Source organism: Rhyacophila brunnea, unplaced genomic scaffold (assembly GCF_057557595.1).
Source record: "Rhyacophila brunnea isolate RB1 unplaced genomic scaffold, BYU_Rbru_1.0 scaffold_8, whole genome shotgun sequence".
Classification (NCBI taxonomy): Eukaryota; Metazoa; Arthropoda; class Insecta; order Trichoptera; family Rhyacophilidae; genus Rhyacophila; species Rhyacophila brunnea.
The window spans coordinates 6,114,647-6,138,523 of NW_028233350.1; the positions used below are offsets into that span (position 1 = coordinate 6,114,647).

General features: G+C 33.2%; 1 protein-coding gene across 2 annotated transcripts in view; it reads right to left on the reverse strand.

The window, feature by feature from the left end:
• Nucleotides 1-23,877, reverse strand: part of LOC147063852 (putative G protein-coupled receptor Mth-like 1) — a 134,245-nt gene that overhangs the window by 35,893 nt on the left and 74,475 nt on the right. Inside the window, exon 1 of one of the 2 annotated variants that reach the window (XM_085958944.1) lies at nucleotides 10,974-12,053. The exons of the other annotated variant lie outside the window; for it this stretch is intronic. Within the exon in view, the coding sequence (XP_085815070.1) occupies nucleotides 10,974-11,967 (994 nt within the window). The 5' untranslated portion in view covers nucleotides 11,968-12,053. Of the gene's footprint in view, nucleotides 1-10,973; nucleotides 12,054-23,877 lie in introns of those variants that run through there. 2 annotated transcript variants of the gene reach the window in all.

Here is a 23,877-nt window from a genome sequence, read left to right on the forward strand (position 1 = left end):
AGTGATGGAGACAGCTGATAAAGAATTTCCTTAAAACAGTTATGAAAGAAAAAAAACCCAGTTTTTTCTGGACATTGAGAAATTAGTTGACACATAGTCATGAAATTCCATTAATTATCAACATTTTAGTACGAATTTAACATATTTGTGTCATATTATATTATGTATGATTGCACACTGCTATAAATTAATGAATAATCAACAACTAACAAAATCATCATCATCAGCCGGGGTCAATCCACTGCTAGATGAAGGCCACCCCAAGTTTCCTCCAACTCTCTCGGTCCTGTGTCGTTCGCTGCCGCGTATTTCCGCCGAACTTTATCAGTTCGTCAAACCAGCGACTTTTAGGGCGACCCTGTGGCCGTTTCGTGCCCCTTGGGTACCATTGGATGACGGCATTTGTCCAGCGGCCTCCCTTTTGAAGAGCAATGTGCCCCGCACATCTCCATTTCAGCTGTTTGGCAACGTATATTACATCGCGTACTCCGGTCTGATTCCTAACCCATTCTTTTCTCTTACGGTCCTTTCGCGTGATGCCCAACATATACATCTCCATGCCTCGCTGTGTGACTCTTAGCCTTTGGACATCTCTCGTGTTGAGGGTCGACGTCTCGCAGCCATACGTGAGCACGGTCAGCACACATTGGTTGAACACCCGACACTTAAGACATAATGGTATTTTTTGAAGATTATACGTTCGAAAGCACTTCATCCCAGCAAAAATAGGAAGATTTATTTAAATATAACTAATCCAAAAATAGAGTATTTTGATTTGATCAAATAATGACCATCGAAGTGAAATTTATTATATGATACTCGTAATATGAGAACACACTTATAGTATGGCAGATGACCTTTTATACCTAAAAGTGAAGCTAAGAGAGGTTTTATATTGCATATTATTACGTTAGCTGAAAGTATTTTTGGATTTGTAGCAGGATTGTCTCGCAAAAGTGTTTGTTGAACTACCTACTATATTATTATTGTCTATTCAATTCAGGCGAACAAACATGTAAATCGAAAAAACAAAAATAGCACATACCTAAATAACCAAGACGTCAATAGCAAGGCTGTTTGCTGTTTTTATTTACAAATTTAATGATACATGCAATTCTACCACGTAGAGATAATTAATTGTTATATAGTTACCACCTTAACCGAACTAAAAAAAAGTGTATAATCTCACATTGTTTCTTTGGTATCGTTAGATCTCTTGATTGGGATTATGTTCGTTTATACTTTTTAATTGGCGTAAAAGAGGTTGTAATTATATAATTGAGATTCAGACCTTGAGTAGGTACCTATATAAATATTGAGGGGCATCGCAAGATGTTTTGGCGCTTCCATTTTTTATCATACACCTAGAAAATTTATTTAAAAATAAATAAATAAAGTCATTTTTATCGTAATCATAAGAACGACCTCATAATTTGACTATTTCAGGACGAAATTTCCTTTTCACTATTTCTGCTTTGTATTCTTTAAAAAATCACAATCTGGAAACACTTTATTCATGTTTGGTGAACCACTTAGGATTAATCACAACATAGAAATTTAGCAATCCTCGGAATGGAGGGGTAGCGGGCGCGATCATTTCCCCTTCTCTTGATATTCTTCTTTCTTTCAACCTGCTACGACCCAGCATTGGGGCAAAGGGCATGCACAAGTTCGCGCCACTTCTCGCAATCCATCGCCAACTCTTGCGCCTTCCGACATTCCAGACCTGCAACGCGTAGATCACTTTTGTAGCGCCGGCCACGACGACGGAACCCTTGATGCTGTGCCACAAGGATACGAAGTGTCGCACTCTTTGGCGGCATTCGAGACACATGTCCCAGCCATGTAATTCTCACCCAATAACTCTTGATATTAATTTCACTTATATATATATTTATTATTTTACTAAATGCAAGACTGTAAATATGGAATGGTACTGCTTTATGTAAATGTGCAGATTTTGAAAAAATATTACAATCATTCAGAATATTAATAGGTACATTTTTCCAAGTATTGAAATACTTAACGGAAACCTGATAAACGTAGTGGTTTGCGCCCCCAATTAAAGAAGCATTGTCATAATGCACATTTTTTTGATAATATCAAAATAAAAATTGACCACAAATTTATTTAAGATCTATTGTTCTGGAAAACGTTTTGTTGACCAATAATTCTAAATATACATATTAAAATAACGATATTTCTTGGCATACGATTCTTTTTTCACGTTCAACAAAACTCCACTTCTGCGTCCCCATCACGTCTGTGCCCGGGTCATTCGCCCCGATCGCCCACCTCTTGCTACGCCACTGAATTATATTACAATCAAACTTGGTTATTACGAGGAAGTTGAGACCGACTGAATTTGCTCGTTATAAGCGTTACTCGTTATATCAGAGAATATGTATTTTTAAATGAGCGGTCACATCACACAAAAAAATCTGAAAACCATCGTAAAAATCCCCGAAACAAGCATGGCATTCATAAACTACAAAAGAAGTTGTTTATTATAATGAACGCTGGTAGGTACCAACGGACTTTACAACCTTGGATTTTTCAACCATATGCGTGGATACTTTTTCATTATTGTTGGCGAAAACACCAATTAGGTAGGTACTTAGACACTTAACTAGTGTCATAAACGTAATCCGACCCCAGCGGCATCCTGTCCGATCGGATTTTATTGCTTAGGGTCGAAATATTTTTAAACGATCGACAAATTAACAGTATTTTAGCTCGGTATATCCGATTAGTTGCTCGTTATAACAGTGAATAATTGTATGGAGAAAATAATAAACCAAAATACGAACGAATGTTTCCTCAATATATCCGAGATCTCGCTATGTCCGTGATCGTAATAACCGAGTTCGACTGTATTTGTATTGTATGGCGTTATCCATTAATGAATCAAGAAAATTTATCATCAGACAATTACTAATTAGTTAGATATGTAACTAATCAACAAATTATCAATCTATATACGCCCACGTTACAGTCATATCATTAATCATATTCATAATACATAATTAGTTTGACTCGTGTAAGCATATAACATAATACGAATTATAATGAAGAAATGAAGACAAAACTGAACAGTGACAAAACAGAAAAGCCAGGGAAAATGAAACATTAATTTTTGTGGAACCTATTTATTAATTAAATTTTAAACGAAATACATATACTTTTATATAAATATTTAATATTTAAAAAAAAACAATTTTTAAGTGAAATCACCAAGGTATAACAATTATTATATACTTTCATTTTTTTTTACAATACCGTTATTTTGAAAATAATGCATTTTTTTATATATACCTAGAGTATATAAAATTGTATAATGTAATCACTGCATATTGGCCATTAGGCGTAAATATCTCAATTTATTAAACTGATTATTTCGTTGTACCTAGTCACCCAATCATTTTGAACATAATATTGTATTGATTAAGATGAGATATCCTAATCTTGCTGGCAACACCGAGTTAAGTTTATTTGAGGCTTTCTAGCGATTAGTAATGCAGAAATTATGGAAGTATATAATTTGATTTATTATGGCGTATTTAAAATCTGTGGTATTAAAAATCTATCATCATAATAGAGATAGGAGAATTTCAATATTAAATTTATATTTTTCCTGAAAGGTCATAGTTATATTTATCGTTGTTCTGTTTTGTCACTGTTCTGTTTTGTCATGTTCTGTTTTGTCATGTTCTGTTTTGTCATATTCTGTTTTGTCCGGTCACCCACGTTACTTACTGCTGAAATCCTACTTTCAAAGTAGGATGGGTCAGTATCATAACATTAATAAAAAGAACGATTCTGCAAACGCTTATTTGTTGTTGGTATATGACGACGCCAGAAACTGGTTGGTTATAAAAACACAATATTTAAAGAAAAGATAATTTGTCTCATAAGTTTTTTAAGAGCCCACATGCGCCACGTATGTCAAAATGGAGTTTTATGGTATTTTCATTAAACTGGACATTCATTAAACGTTGTAGCCATAAATTGACAAACGATAACTGAAATCGTTTTTTTCGGTTAGGTACATGTTCAAACACGCGCGTTAACATGATCTTACTACTTACTTCAGTTATCGTTTGTCAATTTATGGCTACGGCCGTATGTTCTAGCTTAACCATTGGGAAATGGCGTATTTCATAAAAAATACTACCTTATTCTTAGGTCAATAATTATTATAAAACAATCATTATTCGTAGGATGCTTTATCACATTTGAATGGTCAAAGACATAGTGCCCATTTTTTGAATAATAAAATGCCTAATTCTTGTCAAATTTGGGATCACTGAGATTATAAATATAATTTTGTATCGTAAATATTTCTATTATTTAAATAGTAAACAATTTTACTAATGCACTGCACATGGATGTACTGAAATATGACTATATTCTAAAACATTAGATCAAGAGGTTTAAAAGAATACTATGTTATGTAATAAAAATACTTTATGCAGTCATCAAATGTTTAAAATAAATATAAAGGATAATAAGGCTTCAAAATTATATAAATAGATTATCTACAACGTTTAAGGAATGTCCAGGTTTATGCTCTGAAAATACCATAAAATCTCCATTTTGACCTACGTGGCGCACGTGGGCAGTTAACGGATAGTAAAAACATTTGCTGTGCAATTATTTTTCATATCATTAAAAGTATTAAGTATGATAATATACATATTTTTTGATCTCTTTAAAATACATTTGGGGAGCGGCAGCCACTCTTCGTAACAATGTTAATATTATTGTGCCATAAAATAAATCTGTGAGATAAAATCTTTAGCTAAATATCTCTGATATATATATATTTAAATATAGATGTCATACAGTTTCTACCTATTTCATTGTTAAATTAATTTCCTGGGTCTGTGATAAAAATGGAAACCTGCCAAATGAGTAAATTCATTATAATATATAACATATTGGCTTATAATATTAATACTTTCGACCGAAGGTACTTGATGGAATTTGAATTTATATTCTAATGGATTCAAGTTCTGTACTATTCCATTTAAGTCCACTTAAATGGAATAGTACAGAACTTGAATCCATTAGAATATTGGCTTATCTCACTCGATCCCTTTCTAACTATTTCTTATTAGCCATTACCATCTCCGGTTCGTTGGATAAGGATTAAAGTTACTTAATGCATTAATAAATTATTGGTGAAAGTAATACGACCGACCATACGAACCGAAATAGTGACATATTTCACTAATAAAACTTTCACACGGAGAATTAGTCAGAAAAATATTACAAATCTGTAACATTGTTAATACGAATCGACGAGTAAATAATTGATGCTGTAGGTGTAGGCATATCTATCTAGCACAGGGGTTCACAAACTTTTTCGTCAAAGGGACAATGGCATAAACAGGCATAAAAAATATTTCATTGTGTAAACTTATATTTTAAACTAAATATACATTATTATTACTCTTATATGTTTTCTTTTATTTCGTTAACAGTCAATACATGGTGGAACTGCATTGTATTATTGATTAATATTAATAAAACGCAAAAAAAATGTAGTTATTCCACTTTTTTATTTAATAAATTTGGACCGATTTCGTCCGCCTCAAAGGGACATTTTCAACTGAATTCATTTGAAAATGTCCCTTTGAGGCGGACGAAACCGGTCCAAAATTATTAAATAAAAAAGTGGAAGAAGTACATTTTTTTGCGTTTTATTAATATTAATCAATAATACAAAACAGTTCCACCATGAATTATTGACAGTAACTAAACAAATTTTTCTCATGTAATTTTCTTATGTAATTTCTTTATATTTATGTTATTCTTACTCTCTATCTTGTTAGGCTTAACTATATTATAATGTATACGTGGAAACTTTGCTGGTTGCAATAACTGTTTAATGTTATATATTGAATTTTTGTAATCAATTTGTAACTGTTTGTTTCCTTAATTAAAAAAAAAAGAAACAATTGATACTATATCCTGCAATCTAGGCTCAAATTTTGTGGTGTGGATACGCAAAACAGTTGCGATATGGTTGTCTGTTAAAATTAACAGAGAACCATTGTCTGTTAATTTTGATCTTAGGTTTAATTTATTGAAAATGATTTTTTCACAAATATTGGTACTTCCAAATAAAGAAACCATTTGATGAACACGTTCAACTATATTTAGATAAACCTCAAGTGAAAGTCCTCATTCTTGCCAGAGGATATTTAATTTTAGATGTAATTTTTAATATTAGCTATTAAGAATAATAATTACAAGATAAAAAGAACTTTTTTATATACAACGTTTTTAAATTTTCTGTTGAATCATATAAACTTGACTTGACTAGCTTAAACGATCAAAAAAATTTGTACTTAATAGAAATAATACTGAAATGTCATTTTGACATCTCATATTGATATCCATAGTAACGCACGTATATATTAATAATTTAGTTGCTAGGACCCCAGACCCCCTAGCAACCAATAATGGTGTCGAAATAACAATAATAATGGTGTCGTAAAAACAGAATTAACTGAAAATGATTATTTAGTTCTACTTAAAGATGGCTAAAAGTATTTAAAAAATGCATCGGCATCGTGTTCTGATATATTTTAAAAGTTTCAAATGTCTAGCTAGTCTGGAAGTTAGTTAAAAATCGATTGCAAGATTTGTAACGGACAAAGGACCACCGGACAAATAAGAATACGAGCTAAGAAAAACGTTGTAAAAAAATAATACAGATTTAACATAAATCTCGCGGGACACATCGAAAAGTCACGCGGGACATAATTGGCCCACGGGACACACTTTGTGAACCCTTGATCTAGCAGGTCTGTGTATATATTATAATAGTTGAAGCCAAAATTGCCACCTGAGCACGCACTACATTACATTACTAATTAATAAAATAATGGCTCCGTCTCAGTGTTCACGCACATGGTAATGGGCCCCGAGACGTATTAAATTATAATAATATTATCGTATTTAATATATTTTTTAAAATACTTAGTTTTTATAAGTGGATGGGTAGATAGGTACCTAACATGAATCAACAATTAAATTCGATTATTTCATTAAAGCTACTTTATCGTGCAACGCTAAAATCAGCGAAGGGGCAATTTAGTCTCATATTCTGCATAATTATTGGTTGGCCCAAATTGTGGTCGCATTCATCCTTAGTCCCCACCTACTCAAATCCCCTTATTTATTATTGAGCTAACTGCTTTATTCTCTATCACGTTCGTATTATGACCCGTAATTGCTCATCGTCTAGTCTTGTAACAATAATAAATAAGGGGGTTTGAGTAGGTGGGGACTAAGGATGAATGCGATCACGATTTGGCCCAACCAATTATTTCATAATATTTTAATACGTACATTAAAAGATTTTACATTTATGTTATTTCATTAAGATGGTACTTCAGTGAAACGGCAAATAATTTTCAACTATATGTGCGACGACATTCCGGACTGGCTGGCAATCGGAGAGCGAAAGTCGAGCTGTGAACACGTTAATTTGTTTCGTTATGGCGACGGGGGAATTAATTTTTAAATCGTGCAAAGATTACCAAAACACGTTACCTATTTACTTGAAAAGGAAAACATGTCAATGAATATATTATTATTATTAGTTATTACAATAAACATAAAATTAAATGGACGCATTGACTTTTTATGACAAATTATGTTTTGTTCTGCACGCGACATTTGCATAATCTCCGCGTCGCGTAGTCACGATCGTTTTAGACCGTGCCCTAGCTGAAGTATAGCCTTAAATACTTCTCTACACAATAATATACATAACAGGTATAACAAAAAAACTGTATAATATAATTTGGTGCTCAAAAGAGGAACCGTTTATTTTTTTTTTACTTTTTTGTTGTGCTATAAATCACATATTCTTGATACATATTTTTTCTATCGTTGCATGAATTTTTATGCGTAAATATGCTATCTAAAACAAACCCTTATCAAATTATTAATAAGATCGTTATCATAAGTTTATATAATATAATATGTGCATTGGCACTTGACATTAGTTTGGATTAAACAAGAATTATACTATATTGTGATACCTATGTCGCAAAATTCACAAAGCCAATAACATTATCAAAGCACCAGATGGTTAGGACTATTCTTTTAATTAGCTTTCACACCAATATCGTCATTAAAACCCTTAGAATGCTACGCAACGATATATCGTTGTTTTTGATAATGGCCAGAAATGCTAACAACGATCGTCGTTTTGCCTTTGATGCCTAAAATGTTAAGTTAATTTGGGAACATACTACTGCACCAGTGGTACGAAACATTATTTTATCTATTTACTTTTATTTTAGGGTAATAACCCGATTCGTATATGTTTTGTTACTGGATAGGCTTAGAACTTACATCGATGGTATTTTTTTTTCATGCCATCACCCTTTTTACAATAAAAACAATTCCAGTTTACAATATAAAAAAAAATTACAGTCAAATTCTCGCTGGAAGGTCAATGTTTTATTTTACTTTATGCATTTGAAACAATGGGAAAGACTTTTACTAAAACAGTGTTTAAAGTAAAGTGGATTTGTGCTATATAAAACAGTTTCATTTATAAAAAAATAATGAAATAAAATCATTTGCAATACATATTTAAAATGTTGCAATACACAAACACCATGAAGACCTTTTTCACAAATCACGCATATTGTACGCGATCTTTTAACGAGGCCACCATGCAAAATTTTTCTTTTCGGCCGGGTAGTTTTCTAATTCCACTACTTTGTATTATCCCTCGTGTGGGATAACCGATTGTTTCCAATAATTGGTAAAAATCAAAACTCTGTGAGCGGATTGTGCATTTCGCTCGCTCTCGCGATCGCCCGTATGATAGAGCGAGAAAGAGATATGTCAATTACTTTTAACAGTAGATGCAGCGCGGTATATCTAATTGCCAAATTATCTATTCAAAACGATAAATTAATTACGAAATTTGTTTTTATAATATTCCGATTTCGCAAAATCAATTAGACTGGTAAGGTGTATAAAAATAATACAATACTTTCATTTATCGACAATTATTGGTAGCAATCCTCGCTCGGATTTTGAAAAACATCGTAGTAGCCAAAGGGTTAAATCGGTCAATATTTTTTTACGACCTTCTTTTGAATTCACAGTAAATGGTTAAGCAGTTTTCTATCAAACTGTGACATTTTATTATGTTTTATTACTTACTTATTATTTTATATGCGTCATTATATTATGATTCTCTACATAATACCAAAATAATTACTGTCTTTAAACTACAGTCATTTCAAGACGGACTACCTATACCAGGGGTAGTCAATCTCGTCCCTACCGCCCACTAGTGGGTATTCGAGCTTTCATGGTGGGCGGTAGAGGTTTTAGAAACATTTTCATTTTGCATCAGCCTCAGAGATCTCATTAATAATGTAATTGATTGAATGTAATTTCATCAGACTTCATGCTTCGATGTATACAAAGTATAAACAAAAAGATAGATTTAACTACAGTAAGTTGTTTTATAAAGATTTATTCTGCCAAACTTTGTCAAGTAAGGTTACTTCCCTATTTTATAAATCACCATTGCTGTGGAACCGGTGGGCGGTTAGAAAATTTTACTTTAAAGTGGGCGGTAGGTATAAAAAAGTTGACTATCCATCCATACCGTTGACCTATCTTTTACAAGATTGCTTGCCCATCCATCAAAACCGTATTCGGAAACTTGTACGTATGCAGTTCGCCGTATCACATTTCACCGTGAAATGTTGTATCGGAAATATATGGCTGTATATTAATGACCGTCCAACCTCTTTGGGTCGTATAGTACTGACATAAAATTCCTGTCTAAATAAAACACGGTTCTTGTCGGTTTACACTTTACAGGAAGCCAGTAACAAACAAATTTTGAAAATAGCCGATATACTGGATTATCTGGTAGATTTGGTTGAGTTAGGTTAGGTTTTCATTCTTGAATTCATGAATTTTGCCAAAATCAGCTATGAAAATTGAATTATTGTTCATATTGAAAATCGATAACAGTCCAGCAGGAACTCAACATACCATGCATCGACCTCTGGCGGTCACAAAACCTCCAGAGGCTGATTTAGAATCGCCAAGCCATGGCCCCCATAACGGGGAGGCTTACATGGCTCTAGCCTGGGGGCCCCGCGTGGCGTGTCTACCTTATAAGTAATATAAACATACATAACGAATTTGCTCTAATGGTAAAAAAGTCGCCCGCGGCGCTATTTTACTTTAATGATATTATAATTCTAAAATATGTGATTGTGTGATGTAAATTTCGATTATTGTGTGTTGATATTCGAAAACTTCATAAAACTCAACTGGATATATTGAAAAATTTTAAAAAATCACTAAAAATACACTTAATACTCTTAATTTTAACTGGAACACCATTTGGACAACGTTTCTGTAGAGCGTTAAACAGCTTTTAACCCTAGCGATAGGTAGGGGGGCAACAAAGATCTTAGCCTGGGGGCCCGCTTCAGGATGTGGGGCCCATGCGCCAAGCCAATTAGAGATTACACCAAGATATGAAGGGGTTAAAGGCCTTACGCATAGGTGCCCCATACCGGCTTAATACCCCAAATCAAGTCAAAGCCCAGATCACTTAACGGTGACAAACTTAGTATTAGTTCATTGTTTTATTCTGATTTTGTTGTTATAACAAAAGATTTTTGTATGGTTATGGTTATTATGATATTAGTTCATAACAGATAATGATATTAATATTTTCGATCATTTTTAAGCCAATAATATAAAAGTATAATTTTGTCGCAAACTCGAAATTGTTTTCTTGTATACAAAAATAATATATGTAAATTAAATCGATGTCGGAATGCAGCTACCGATTATAATTTGCCAGTGGAATAAAATGATTTTTTTATATAGTTGTTTTTGTTTGTATGTAGATAGTATATACATAATATTATTAGAGTGTGTGAATATAGCGAATGACATACCAACTAATCCGCATGCTGTTACGTGCTTGATGACCAGCTGATTGAAGAAAGCGCAAATGTGCGCGACGATCAGGCATCCTGCATGAGCGCACAAGGACTTTGAAGACAATCCACTCAGCTCAGGCAGCCAGCAATACAAAAAAACCGTAACTCCCAAAAAGCAAATACTGATCAGACTCATGATTCCGTAAACCATGACGCGCGTCGCCGATATAACCGGAGGGATATCGCAAGCCATGATGACTGCGTTCCTTGAACCATTAGGTTCTTTGGTATAGTCTCCACAGTAATCCTCAGGGAGGATAGTCCCTTCAGTTTTCGATAACAACGATCCATCTTCTAGTAAATCATATTCCCCTTCCAAATAAAGCGTTCGTATACACTTTGGTAAATCGTGGAATACTTCATGATATTTTGTGATAGCGCTTCCATTCAAAGTGCTATGGTGCCATACTTTGGTATCAGAAGACGGACCGCAATCCGCTGATTTGACTTTGCCATTTTTTCCTCTGACTGTATACAGTTGATTTTGGGGCAAACAACACTTGAACATACACAAGTTCTCAGTACATGGACACAGATACGCAATGTTTTCAACTACCTCATAATCGTACTGTTTTTCAACGCAGAATGAAGCCTTCGAATATAAAGCTTTAGTTGTGTTGTCGTCATTTAATAAAGATAAACTTCCATTTTGATGAAGTTCAAATGATTCAGGAAACACCAACATAAACCTGCGACCAACGCACGGTTTTGCATCATTATTAAAACGAAAGTTTAGGTTAGAATATTTTTTATCAATAGGTGATTTATCTGTTTCGTTTAAACGATTATCATCAATTTTGACACATTTATAAAAGGCATTAAAATGTTCACCTTCCGCACAGCACTTGTTAAGATTAACATCAGAATCACAAGCTATAAATGGAAATTTTTGTATGATTATTAAAAAAGCCAATATAAAAAGGCGGTATTTATTAAACCTGACAGCCATTTCGTATTTTTTTTCTCCCGGAAACCCGGCGATTGTAAAAATTTCACGCGTTCCGCACGACCGGTCGGGGATGTACGACACTAGCATATAAGATTAACGTGCAAATCGAAATGAACACTGAATCAATTGACCGCTAAAAGTGGACGACGGTGTTGAGTGAGTGAGGTCCCATCCCCTCCACTCGGGCACCGTCGAGCGTCGCGACGGCCCAATGTGACGTCGTTGGGAAATACCTGTAACGAAATTTGCTCTACTGATTTGATGCTGTGTATCCTACGCAAAATTAACCCATTAGTTTTATTGTTTCCGTTCAGATGTTTCTTCAATGCCTTTACGTAGGACGCGTGTATGGATGTTGTTATTATGACTAGTTACTTGTAATTAACAAAATTAACATATTTTTCTACGTAGCTGACGTTAGCTTATAAGGGAAATTAAATATGCAAACATTAATATCCGAATCATTTCATCTATTATTTTTTTCTGGCATTAAATTCATTGATTTATAAATTACATTATTTTGAAAAACTTGATAAAGTTTCTATTACAAAAGCAGTGACGTCCCGTGAGGGTAGGCAGATTGAGCGTCGCTTGGGAGCGGCAGTTACTCTAAGGGTGGCAAATCAAGGAGAATCATTAGGTATATAATATAGTAATAGGTACCCAAACTTAGTAATAACGGAAATATCTTTCCATTAAAAAAAATCAGCTCACTGCTCGAAAATAAAATGTATTAATTAATATAGAAGGTTTAACAGGACTGTAATATTTTGTCGGGTTCGCGACGTCTACTTTACTTCCGTTATCCTTGGACGTCACGTCCTTGATGACCATAAATGACACATACAGATTTGCGAGTTATATTTGAACTTAAGGTAGGTACACACCTAATTAATTTATCCAAACATGTTTGTCGGTCACTGGCTAGTTTTGAAAGTTCTGAGGTGTATTTTTAAATGTATCTGAAACCGTGGACTCACAATACTGTCTATTGAAGTAGAGATGGCTTTTTAATTCGATTTAGTGGTGTATATTTTGTAAGTAATGTCTTTTCTTACATTTCTTAGATATTGGAGTCGAAAGGATCATAAATAATTCTGTATAAAAAAAATGGGATGGCATTTTGGCGCTGCCTAGGGGTGGCATTTTGGCTTGAGACGTCACTGTACAAAAGGTTCAGTTTAATAGTCCCAATCCGCATAATACAGCCATAGTATTCAACAAAAATAATGCTACATTAATAACTGACAAAACTAGCATTTGGATTAGGTACTCCTGACGCCGATCAAAATATTTCAATAAAGATTGAAAAAAGGTGAAAGTGATTTTTTAACGGAATTAGAAACACCTCAGCACAAAGGGCGCGTTGAATTACATAAAGATAAATTGTGGTATATAAACGTGAAATTTTTGGGACCAATGAAGGTTTAAAAAATACACAAATAAAAGTCTATACCTACTTTAATTAAAATACAATATAATTGCAAGAAACTTTCGCGTGTGGAAACGACAAAGATGGTATTGTCATACTTTTGTGAACACGGAAGATCTATCTTGAGAACAAACTACTTTCAGAAAGCACTTGAGCCCCGGTCTTATTTAAAAATATTCTGATTTTCCAAAACCTGCAGTGGGAATGCTTTTAATGAAGTTCTTCAATCATTTATATTAATTTATTCTGTATACTGACTATTATTTTTATTATTATAGAATACGTGGCAGTATTTTATTAATACTTGACATTGAGAGATGTTTATTCTTCATTTTAAAGGCAATTAGCGTGTTTGTGTTTACTTTGAAATCTGGAGAGGGAGGGAAATAGTATAATTTAATATAAATAGTTTTTGGGTAAAACCCAACAATATTCCTCAACTACAGTTTTAATCAGTATAATAAAAAAACAGTTTGAATAATATCTTGTATAATAAGTGCAACAGTTACTAGAGAGAAAAAAATGTATTATTAATTTATCAATTCAGGTTATATCGTACGAGTACTAGGACATGTCGAAACATCACATATTATACAAGCTGCGCTTTTCATAGTGGACTGTAATTGATTTTGATGGATTGATTGTGATGGTGGATGTGGATGCTGGGGGGCGGTTACACGGGAGTTAGTCCAGGAACTAACCTTATTGTGATGTTCAGTCTGTATGCGCTTTGAATTACTCCTACAATAACCTTAGATGCGCCCATTGTCTTGAGGTAACTGAATGCTATTCAATCACGGTCGACTGATGAACTGGTAACTGAGTTACCTGGGTTTGCGACAATAACTGGGGATTTGAGGTAGGAGGGAAATATAGGGATGAGAGCGACAATAATTGGCCCAACCAAATACGTTTTATTATATAGATAATAATCTAATAACATTTTTTTAATATTTAAAATTATTATTATTGATATTAAGGAATTGCGAATGGAATTAGCAAATTTATATGATTATTTGTTAAGTATTTTTACGAAATATCATTGTCACTGTTTCCATCACATATAGTCCAATGAACTAACATTTTATCACGCTATCGAAGGATTTCTAGTAATCGTTATGATAAAACGAGTTCGGAAAATGTATCGCCAATATATCATACTACTTCCGTAATATTTATCTTGAAATGCAAATATTAAATATATAAAAAATATTATCATACGATTAACAGTGAAATATCACGTAATATATATTCCAAATCGTGTGCTAACCTCACTTTTAATTCCATTTTCAAGATAGTGACATTATGAATCATTAATTCAAGATCTATCTTTAAACTCAACCGCCATTAGTAAATGGCGGCCTTTTCGTGTTATATTTACTATTCTCGATTCTTAGAGGCCATCCGTAGAAACCGCATACGGTTTAGAACCGTGTGCCATACTAAACTTATGATTCCTGTTCATGGAAATATATTTTCACAAAGTATATTATAAGCATTTTTGATCGTATTCATTTATTCCATACACTTACACTTACATTTTCATGAACAGAAATCATAAGTTTAGTATGGCACACGGTTCCAAGCCGATACGGTTTCAGTATATGGGTGGCTTCTTAGGCACAAAACACATGGGATACAGAAGGGCAACAGCTCGCATATCATTTTTTTAGCGGTAATACAATGTATTCTAATACTGCAGATGAGGTAGAGCAGACGGGTCGCGTGGGTCGTTTATTTATTAACTACGAGATATCGCCGACCAGGCCACTTGTATATCTTTTCTGTTATTGGTCCAATCGATCTAAATCTTCAACAATCGGGTCTTCGTGGTTCTACATTGAAATATAACAAAATTATGCTTCAATATACTTTCGAAAGGCAAACATTTCAATACATAGAATCCAAAGTGGAGGTATCGGATATTTGTGAGCTTTGAGGAGTAACTTAATCCCATGGTTGATTTATCACCTAGCTATGCCGCCTCCTGTTGACTTTTTTACCTACTACCGTTTCAAATATAGTCAATATTATCGCACAATACAAAGTCACGCGATCATTCTTTACCATATATATGGAAAATAGTAGCGCGACGAGGACTAGTCTTGTGTAGCAAAGACTTCACAAAACTTGGAACTATGTTATAGCCAATATACTGTGGCGCCTACTCCGTGGTTGTTTCTGAGTTTAGATAGTTTCTGAAGTTTCTATGCATACTATAATTACTATACCATACTATAATTATTGGCCAAAGAATAAGGTAGTATTTTTTTAAATACGCCATTTCTATTGGCATTTCCCAGTGGTTAAGCTACAATATACGGCCGTAGCCATAATTTGACAAACGATAACTGAAGTAGGGAGTAATATCATATTAACACGCGTGTTTGAACATGTACCTAACCGAAAAAAAACTACCTGAAAACCTAACTGAAATATGACTATATTCTAAAACATTAGATCGAGAGGTTTAAAAGAATACTATTTTATGTAATAAAAATATTTTATGCAGTCATCAAATGTTTAAAATAAATATAAAGGATAATAAGACTTCAAAAAATAGATTATCTACAACGTTTAAGGAATGTCCAGGCTTATGCTCTGAAAATACCATAAACCCTTCATTTTGACCTACGTGGCGCATGTGGGCCCTTAATATAAGTTTTAAATGATCGCCTCTAGTATGGAGTCTTCGCCACAAATGCGGGTAACTTGTATAAGATCCTCATATTTCGATACGTATTTACATTTCGAAATCATATATTTCGCTAAATGACAGATGCGTGGTCAACGGTAACCAGCGAAGAAGAATAATAAACTAAACTCCGATATGAACCGCTCAGTGTGGCCAGACCTTAACTACCTGACCGCTGCCCTGCATACATAATCATAACTATTAACATAGGTATTTAATTTCCACGTTTCCATCCAAGGTAATCAATGTCATTTCGATTGAGATCCATCTGGTATATTCACATGCAATAAAATGCATTGAGCTATGCAATGCAGCATTAATTGCATGTAAATTACATTGTCCTTATAAAATATAATATATTATATCAGAACAACATTTATATTAATATGCATAATAAAATATAACATACAAGCAAATAATTATTGATATGAACAACATACATAATGTATTACACAGGAAATATATTTGTTGTCATATAACTGATATATCAACAAGCGATAGCATGTTACTTCGTCTACGTGAAATAGATACCGACAGAACGAAGAAATAGATTGATTCGATTTGTTTTTTTGCCCTCTGCCCGCATCGCACCTCTCCACTGCTATCTGACAACTTCAGCTACACCAGTGGTTCACAAACTTTTTCGTCAAAGGGACAATTTTAAAATCAAAAATATTTAGCGGGCCGCGCTTTCTTTTGTAAATATTTTCTGTTTTTAAAAAACATAAGGCAGACAAATAAAAAAATATTATATATGTAAACTTATATTTTTTACTTCGGCTTCATACTCATTTGGGGTTATATTTTTCAACAGAACCGGTCAAATTTGACAGCTAACAACACAACAACTATGGCAACGGCGCGCCCGTAACTGCGTCTGCCCTGAACCCCCTCACTTGGTACATCCGCATACACATCTGACCATTCATTCTTGCCAGCGGATATTTAATTTAATATTTATTTTTTAATATTCGATATGAAGAATAAAAAAGAATACATATTTAACATAAATCTCGCGGGCCACATCAAAAAGTCACGCGGAACATAATTGACCCGCGGGACACGCTTTGTGAACCCCTGACCTACACATTATGAATTGTTACATGTGAGCTATTCGGAAAAAAATTGGATGTAAGCATATACCTCTCAATCTGCACCTCACCTCACCATTCCACCACTACCATCTAATCATTTTACCTAGTGCCCTATTTTTAGAAGGAATCTTTTAAAATACCGAAATGAAAATTTAGTAATTTTGTAGAAAACATCTTTGACAAAAATGTTTGGTTTTTTTTTTAAGAATGTGTGATGGGAACATTTTTTGGAATATGACAGAAGAAGACCATCTATGCCAACAATATAGTCTATAAGAGAGTCCATAAGTCTGTGAGAGTTCGGCGCTCGAAATGGAATATTTTACGAACCGTAGCGCTCGATAACTTTACAAAAATATTTACACAGTGATCTAATTGTACTTATGTATATTTTATAAAAATAAGTGTGTTAGATTTTTTATTATATTACATATCCAGGTCTGACGGTCAAATTAATTGATTTATGGAGCGATAATTTTGGGAATTTTATGAACCGGAACGGCGCTCCGGTACCCTCCCGTCCATTTCGAGCCCTGTGAGAGTTTCATTAATATTAATTATCAGTCTAATGGTAGTAGTTTTTTTTAGTTTAAACGGAAAATACAAGAACGAAACACAAACAAATTGAGAGAAATACATCATTTGTCAATATCGCAAAGCAGTGATTGGTGGGTTGTAAATTGCAATCAAACGTAAATCTATAACGTTTATACAAAAATATAAACTTGAGTGAACAAAAAACAAAATCATTTATATCTTAGCATGGTTATATTATAATATCCGTAGTTGGACGAATTGTATGAGCATTCATGATTGACAATCTTATAAGGAGATATCAATACATATATTATGCGAATTGCAATACCATTATGGATTGTCACAATTTATATTATTGTCAGGTAGGTACTGAGTAATATATACTTTTATTTAAATTTCAAGTCACACCATAGTTTAAGTTATATTATAAAATCATACCAAATAAAATCCAGACACAGCTGGATTTTTCTAAAATATTCTAGTTTTATCTAGAATATTCAGACTTTTTCTTGAATGAATTTTGTGAATACTAATTTTAATGCAGGTATCTGATGTAAAATCAACCAAAACATATCAATGGGAATAAGTTATAATAGTCGCGTATACCTTTCTTCACCCCCATCACTCGCCACATCGCCACGTTCATTATGGGGATGTATTTTGTGACATGAAAAACGTCAAACACACCGGGAGTATGCTAAGATATATTATGCGCCTAGATTCTTGGTTACTGTGAGTAATTCCTACTCTGGTTTAAAATATTATAGCCGAGCGCTGACTTACTATAAATGGATGTAACATGTTAGATTTTAAAAAGTCAAAGAATCTTCACAAACGAGCCTGCTCATTGACAACCAATTCCGTTATTTTTTTTTACAGACCTGATACTAGTAGTGAAGGATGGAGGTAGGCTGTTAACAGTGCCGTCCCGTGGGGGTAGGCAGATTGAGCGTCGCTTGGGGGCGGCAGTTACTCGAAGGGCGGCAAATCGAGAACCATTTGGTATAAGTACATATAAATAGCTAAACTTATTTTGTTTACATGTATGCAAAAATACTGTGAAAATAATAAATTTGTGTATTGTTGATTGGTACAAACCAAATGTGTCAGAAATATCAACCGAATAGAACCTCAGACTCTGATGATTTGGTGAAGAATTTGGATGAAATGTCTAACATAATTAATTACCTATATTATATTTATTCTCTTTTTATATCTAAATTTAATTTGTATGTTTTAGTGATATATATTTTGTTAGTAATGTATCCATACAGCGCGTCATTTCTTAGATATTGGAGTCATAAAAGGATGATAAAAATATAGGCGGCATTGTCGCGCTGCCTAGGGGCGGCATTTTGTCTAGGGACGTCACTGGCTGTTAATATCCGCCGTAAACAATACACATTGTTAGTCATACATATTTGTTTTATTGAACTAAGACTACACTTATTATTTATTGTTATTTATTGGTTAGTTTTTAAAACCAAACCAAACCCATAATATTGTTGATATATTTTAGGTGATACGACAAAATTGTGCATACTTTTTCATTCATACTTATTTGTTTTTGTTGGATTAAGAATGCAAATTACAAATATTGTTTTTTTTTTAATTCATTAGGCCCTGCCTAAAGCAAACTATAACATATAACAAAATATTATTCTATCTATAAAGTATTCAAAGTTATGTATGATTTTATTGCATAATTTTAGATATTTTATAGATTGGCGAGTATCTTTTGACTGTTATCTATTATGGCTTGGTTTCGCAGGGTTTAATTAAATTTTAAAACTAACTAACACCATCTGTAAATTGTAGTCTTATTTCAATGCAAACAGATACGTATGACTGACAAAGTTTAGTGTGCACTATTTATGGCGGATCTTAATAGCCTACCTCCACCCTTCGCCACTGCCGAATAGATACGAATAGATACATGAACTCTACCCACATTTCAACAAAGGTCATTATTACAAATACATCTTCATGTCTTAATTTTTGTCATAAAGTGATGCTGATGTGTGCTTAAATTTTATCGCATAGGTACCTATACACCAAAATTTGATTTAATGGTTATTTAATTTTAATTTAATTTTTAATTTAATTATTTAATTAAACCATTTAATGGTTCTGTATCTAATCCACCTATATAGTTTTAAAATTAACTCTACTTTCATTGCAATAAGGGTGACATTACAAAATTTCGTTAATGTCTTCAACCTATTCACCGTGTTCAATTTTTTGTGAATAAGATTTTATTATGGGAGCATAATATGTTCTGGTATTAGGTCAATGGTGGTTTTCTATGAAACAATAGAAAAAAATTGTAGAAAGTATCAAAATCTAGTATTTTTTTCAATCTGAGTCTAAGACCATCAAAGTTTTTCTTCTGGTAAAATAACTACAGTCGAACTTGGTTATTACGAGGAAGATGGGACCGACTGAATTTGCTCGTTATAAGCGGTACTCGTTATATCATAGAATTGGTAATTTTGATTGAGCGGCCACTTAACAAAAAAAGTCGAAAATAAAAAATCTGAAAACCATCGTAAAAATCCTCGAAACAAGCATGGCCTTCATAAACTACAAAATAAGTTGTTTATTGTAATGAACGCTGGTAGGTACCTACCACAGAACAGATAATAAATAGAATACCGATAGGCTATATTCAATACGCCGCATCTTGATGCAGGGTTTTGAATGTGCGAGTGTCCTACGAAAATGAAGCACGCATTATGCACGTGCAATAGTGTGTGTAATACACCAACATTAAATGAGCGTAAATGCATAAACCGAGAGCAGTTTTCAGTATTCGACATAAAACGTATTCTTGACACGTGTGTAAGTTTGACCCGGATTCTTCCTTACTCGAGTCGGCTACCTGCTATCGCCTTACCCGTTATGTATTTCAGTTCCCATTATTTCTGAGTTCCCTGGTACCTACGGACTTCACAAACCTTGGATTTTTCATCCATATGCGTGGATACTTTTTCATTATTGTTAGCAAAAACAACAATTAGGTAGGTATTTAGACACTTAACTAGTGTCATAAACGTAATCCGTCCACGGCGGCATCCTGTCCGATCGGATTTTATTGCTTAGGGTCGAAATGTTTTTAAACGATCGTCACATTTTAACAGTATTTTAGCTCGGTATATCCGATAAGTTGCTCGTTATAACAGTGAATAAATTTATGGAGAAAATCATAAACAAAATGTCAACGAATGTTTCCTCATTGCATCCGAGATCTCGCTATGTCCGAGATCGTATTAACCGAGTTCGACTGTATTAAGTACTATATTTCATAGGTGTCCTCTAAACCTGTCAGCGCCGGGTAGACAGACACTGGATTTTAGATCACTCTTGGAAAAAGCCTCATATGGATATATGAGAACAAACCAAGAATAGCGTAATCCATGGCATCCTCTAATTCGCACGTAACCAAGTTGGAGACATTATTATTTTTTTATCACCCGTTATATCACAAGATTGCATATTATTCTTAATTGTAAAAAAGTAACATTGGAAACAAAAAAGTGGTACCTACAACTTGACTTATGGAACCGGTTAACCGATTTTTGTCAGTGGGTTTTCCAATGAACTTTCCATCCGCTTAAGGAAAAACTTTTCGTAACCGAAAACCTATCCCAAAACACTAGATTATCTTATAATTTTGTTATTGAAATAAGTACTCGTATTTCTAAGCAAGGATTTTTATTATTGAATAGCGTTAATACTAGACTTCGTCAGCATGAAATACGAAAAATATATAAGGAAGAAATATATGTACTGATTGGAATTGAATATAATTTATCCACGGTTGGATCTAGGCACGTGTGTCTCGACCTGCACCTCACCTCACCACTCCGCCGCTGCTATTTGATAGTTTTATCATAGCTTCGGATTCTTTAATGAAACTCTACTAAATCGGCACCAGTAGCGAAGGGTGGAGGTAGGCTGTTAAGATCCGCCATAAATAGTGCACATTAAACTATGTATACGTATTCTTTTTATTAAACTAAGACTCTAATTTACAGATGGTGTTGGTTGGTTTAAAAAAAAATTGTTAAACCCAGCCTAAACCAAACCATAATAGTTTTGATATAGTTTGGGCGATACGACAAAATTGTGCACACTTTTTCATTCATACTTTTTTTTTTCGTTAGATTAAGAATACAACACAATATTGTTAGTTATTTTTTTTAAATTCATGAAGCCCCCTGCCTAAACGAAACTATAATAGATAAGAATATTATTTTATCTATAAAATATCCAAAGTAATGTATGATTTAATTGCATAATTTTAGATATTTTATAGATAGACGAGTATTTCTTGACTATTTTCTATTATGGCTTGGTTTTCGCAGGGTTTAATTAAATTTTAAAAACTAACCAACGCCATATGTAAATTGTAGTCCAATTGCAATGTAAAGAAATACGTACGACTGACAGAGCTTTGTGTGCACTATTTATGGCGGATGTAACAACTTACCTTCACCCTTCGCCAATGATGGTACTAACAATGCAGTCTGTAAGATGTGCATGTTTTATTAATAGTTTTTGAGGTATAACGAAACAAACAGACCGACAGACAAAGTTTAAAAAAAACCATCCCTACATATTCTGTGTTTCGATTTCTTGGAAATAGCTAAAAACGCCAGCTAAATCACTAGCTAAATATTTCTAAATCACAGACAGATAATTTCGTTATTAATAGAGATAAATGAACCATTTTTTTGTAAAATTTCATCATCATCAATTCAATATTAATTATATTAAATTCCACAAAACTAGTGCTTTAGTCGAAATATATATTATGTTATTACTACAATCACAACTATTAAAATGTAGTCTTGATAATGGTGTTACAAACTGTCGACTCAAACATATTTAATTTTGTTTCATTACGTGGTGAAGCATTTCATTATAGAGACTACCATATCAGGGCTCGAAATGGACCGAAGCGCACCGGAACGCAGTTCGTGAAAAAATTAAATGTTGTGTTCCGATTCATAAATTATTATAAATCAAGTAAATTCACTGAGTTTTATATAATATTAATTTATTTGTGAAATACACAATTTACATACAACATATTTAATAAATATTATCGAATGTTCCGGTTCGTAAAATTTACCATTTCGAACACTGTACCACATATTATTTTCTTCCGCTGTAGTACCTACCTATTATTTATTATTTTATTTTGGTTAACATGTATTATGGGTTACCTACTAAATTCAGCAAATGCATAAGCCCATTAATATATATCTATTATATAAGTTGCTGGCAACCTCAATAAATTTCACGATAATTATCATATCGACCGTGTTCAGGAAAAAGGGCGTAACCCACACAGAACAAATTTTACATGAGAGAGAAAAAACGTTTTTTGAATGATTTTGTTTAATATTAATAAAAAATAGGCATATACATTAGGTGCATGATGATTGGTGATCAGGTGTAATATCTTTTCGATCTACTAATAATTAAAGAAGTTATTACAGAAAATCATTAAAATTGAGGGTAAATGCTTTTTTCCTTAAATTAAAACTTAATTAAAGCTCAATAAAGAATTTAGATAATAAATCGGCATTTGCGACTTACTTCCTTTTTACAGAACGTGTATTTAGCTGTATACATTGTTAATATCTAATAAAAGCACTTTTCAAAAAAATCGAGGGTTACGCCCTTTTTCCTAAACATAGTCGATATGACCATAAATTATTTTGATCAAAATATAATGATCTTGTCAGCAACTTGTTGCCAATGTGGACACCGCTTAAGAATTAAAAAACACAAATCGGATGGTTTGTAAATAAACCATGATGAATATAAATCTATTTATAATCAACATAATATCAGGTTATTTCTAGGTCATAATATTCAATAAAAAATATTCGAGTGTAAACATCAATATAACAAGTACTAAGTACCTATACCAACACTAATATAAAAAATATCCGCAGGCAATAATTAATGATCATTTATGATTGATTTTTTTATGAAAGTGAAGGGGGGGTTATTCAAAGATGACCGGTGTTGCTAATTTCCGCTACTCACTCCCCTACTACTTAACGCACTACACGCCGGTGACATTCTCTACACCCAGACACTATTCGTTTCGATTCTAATAATGAATACCTGGCCTA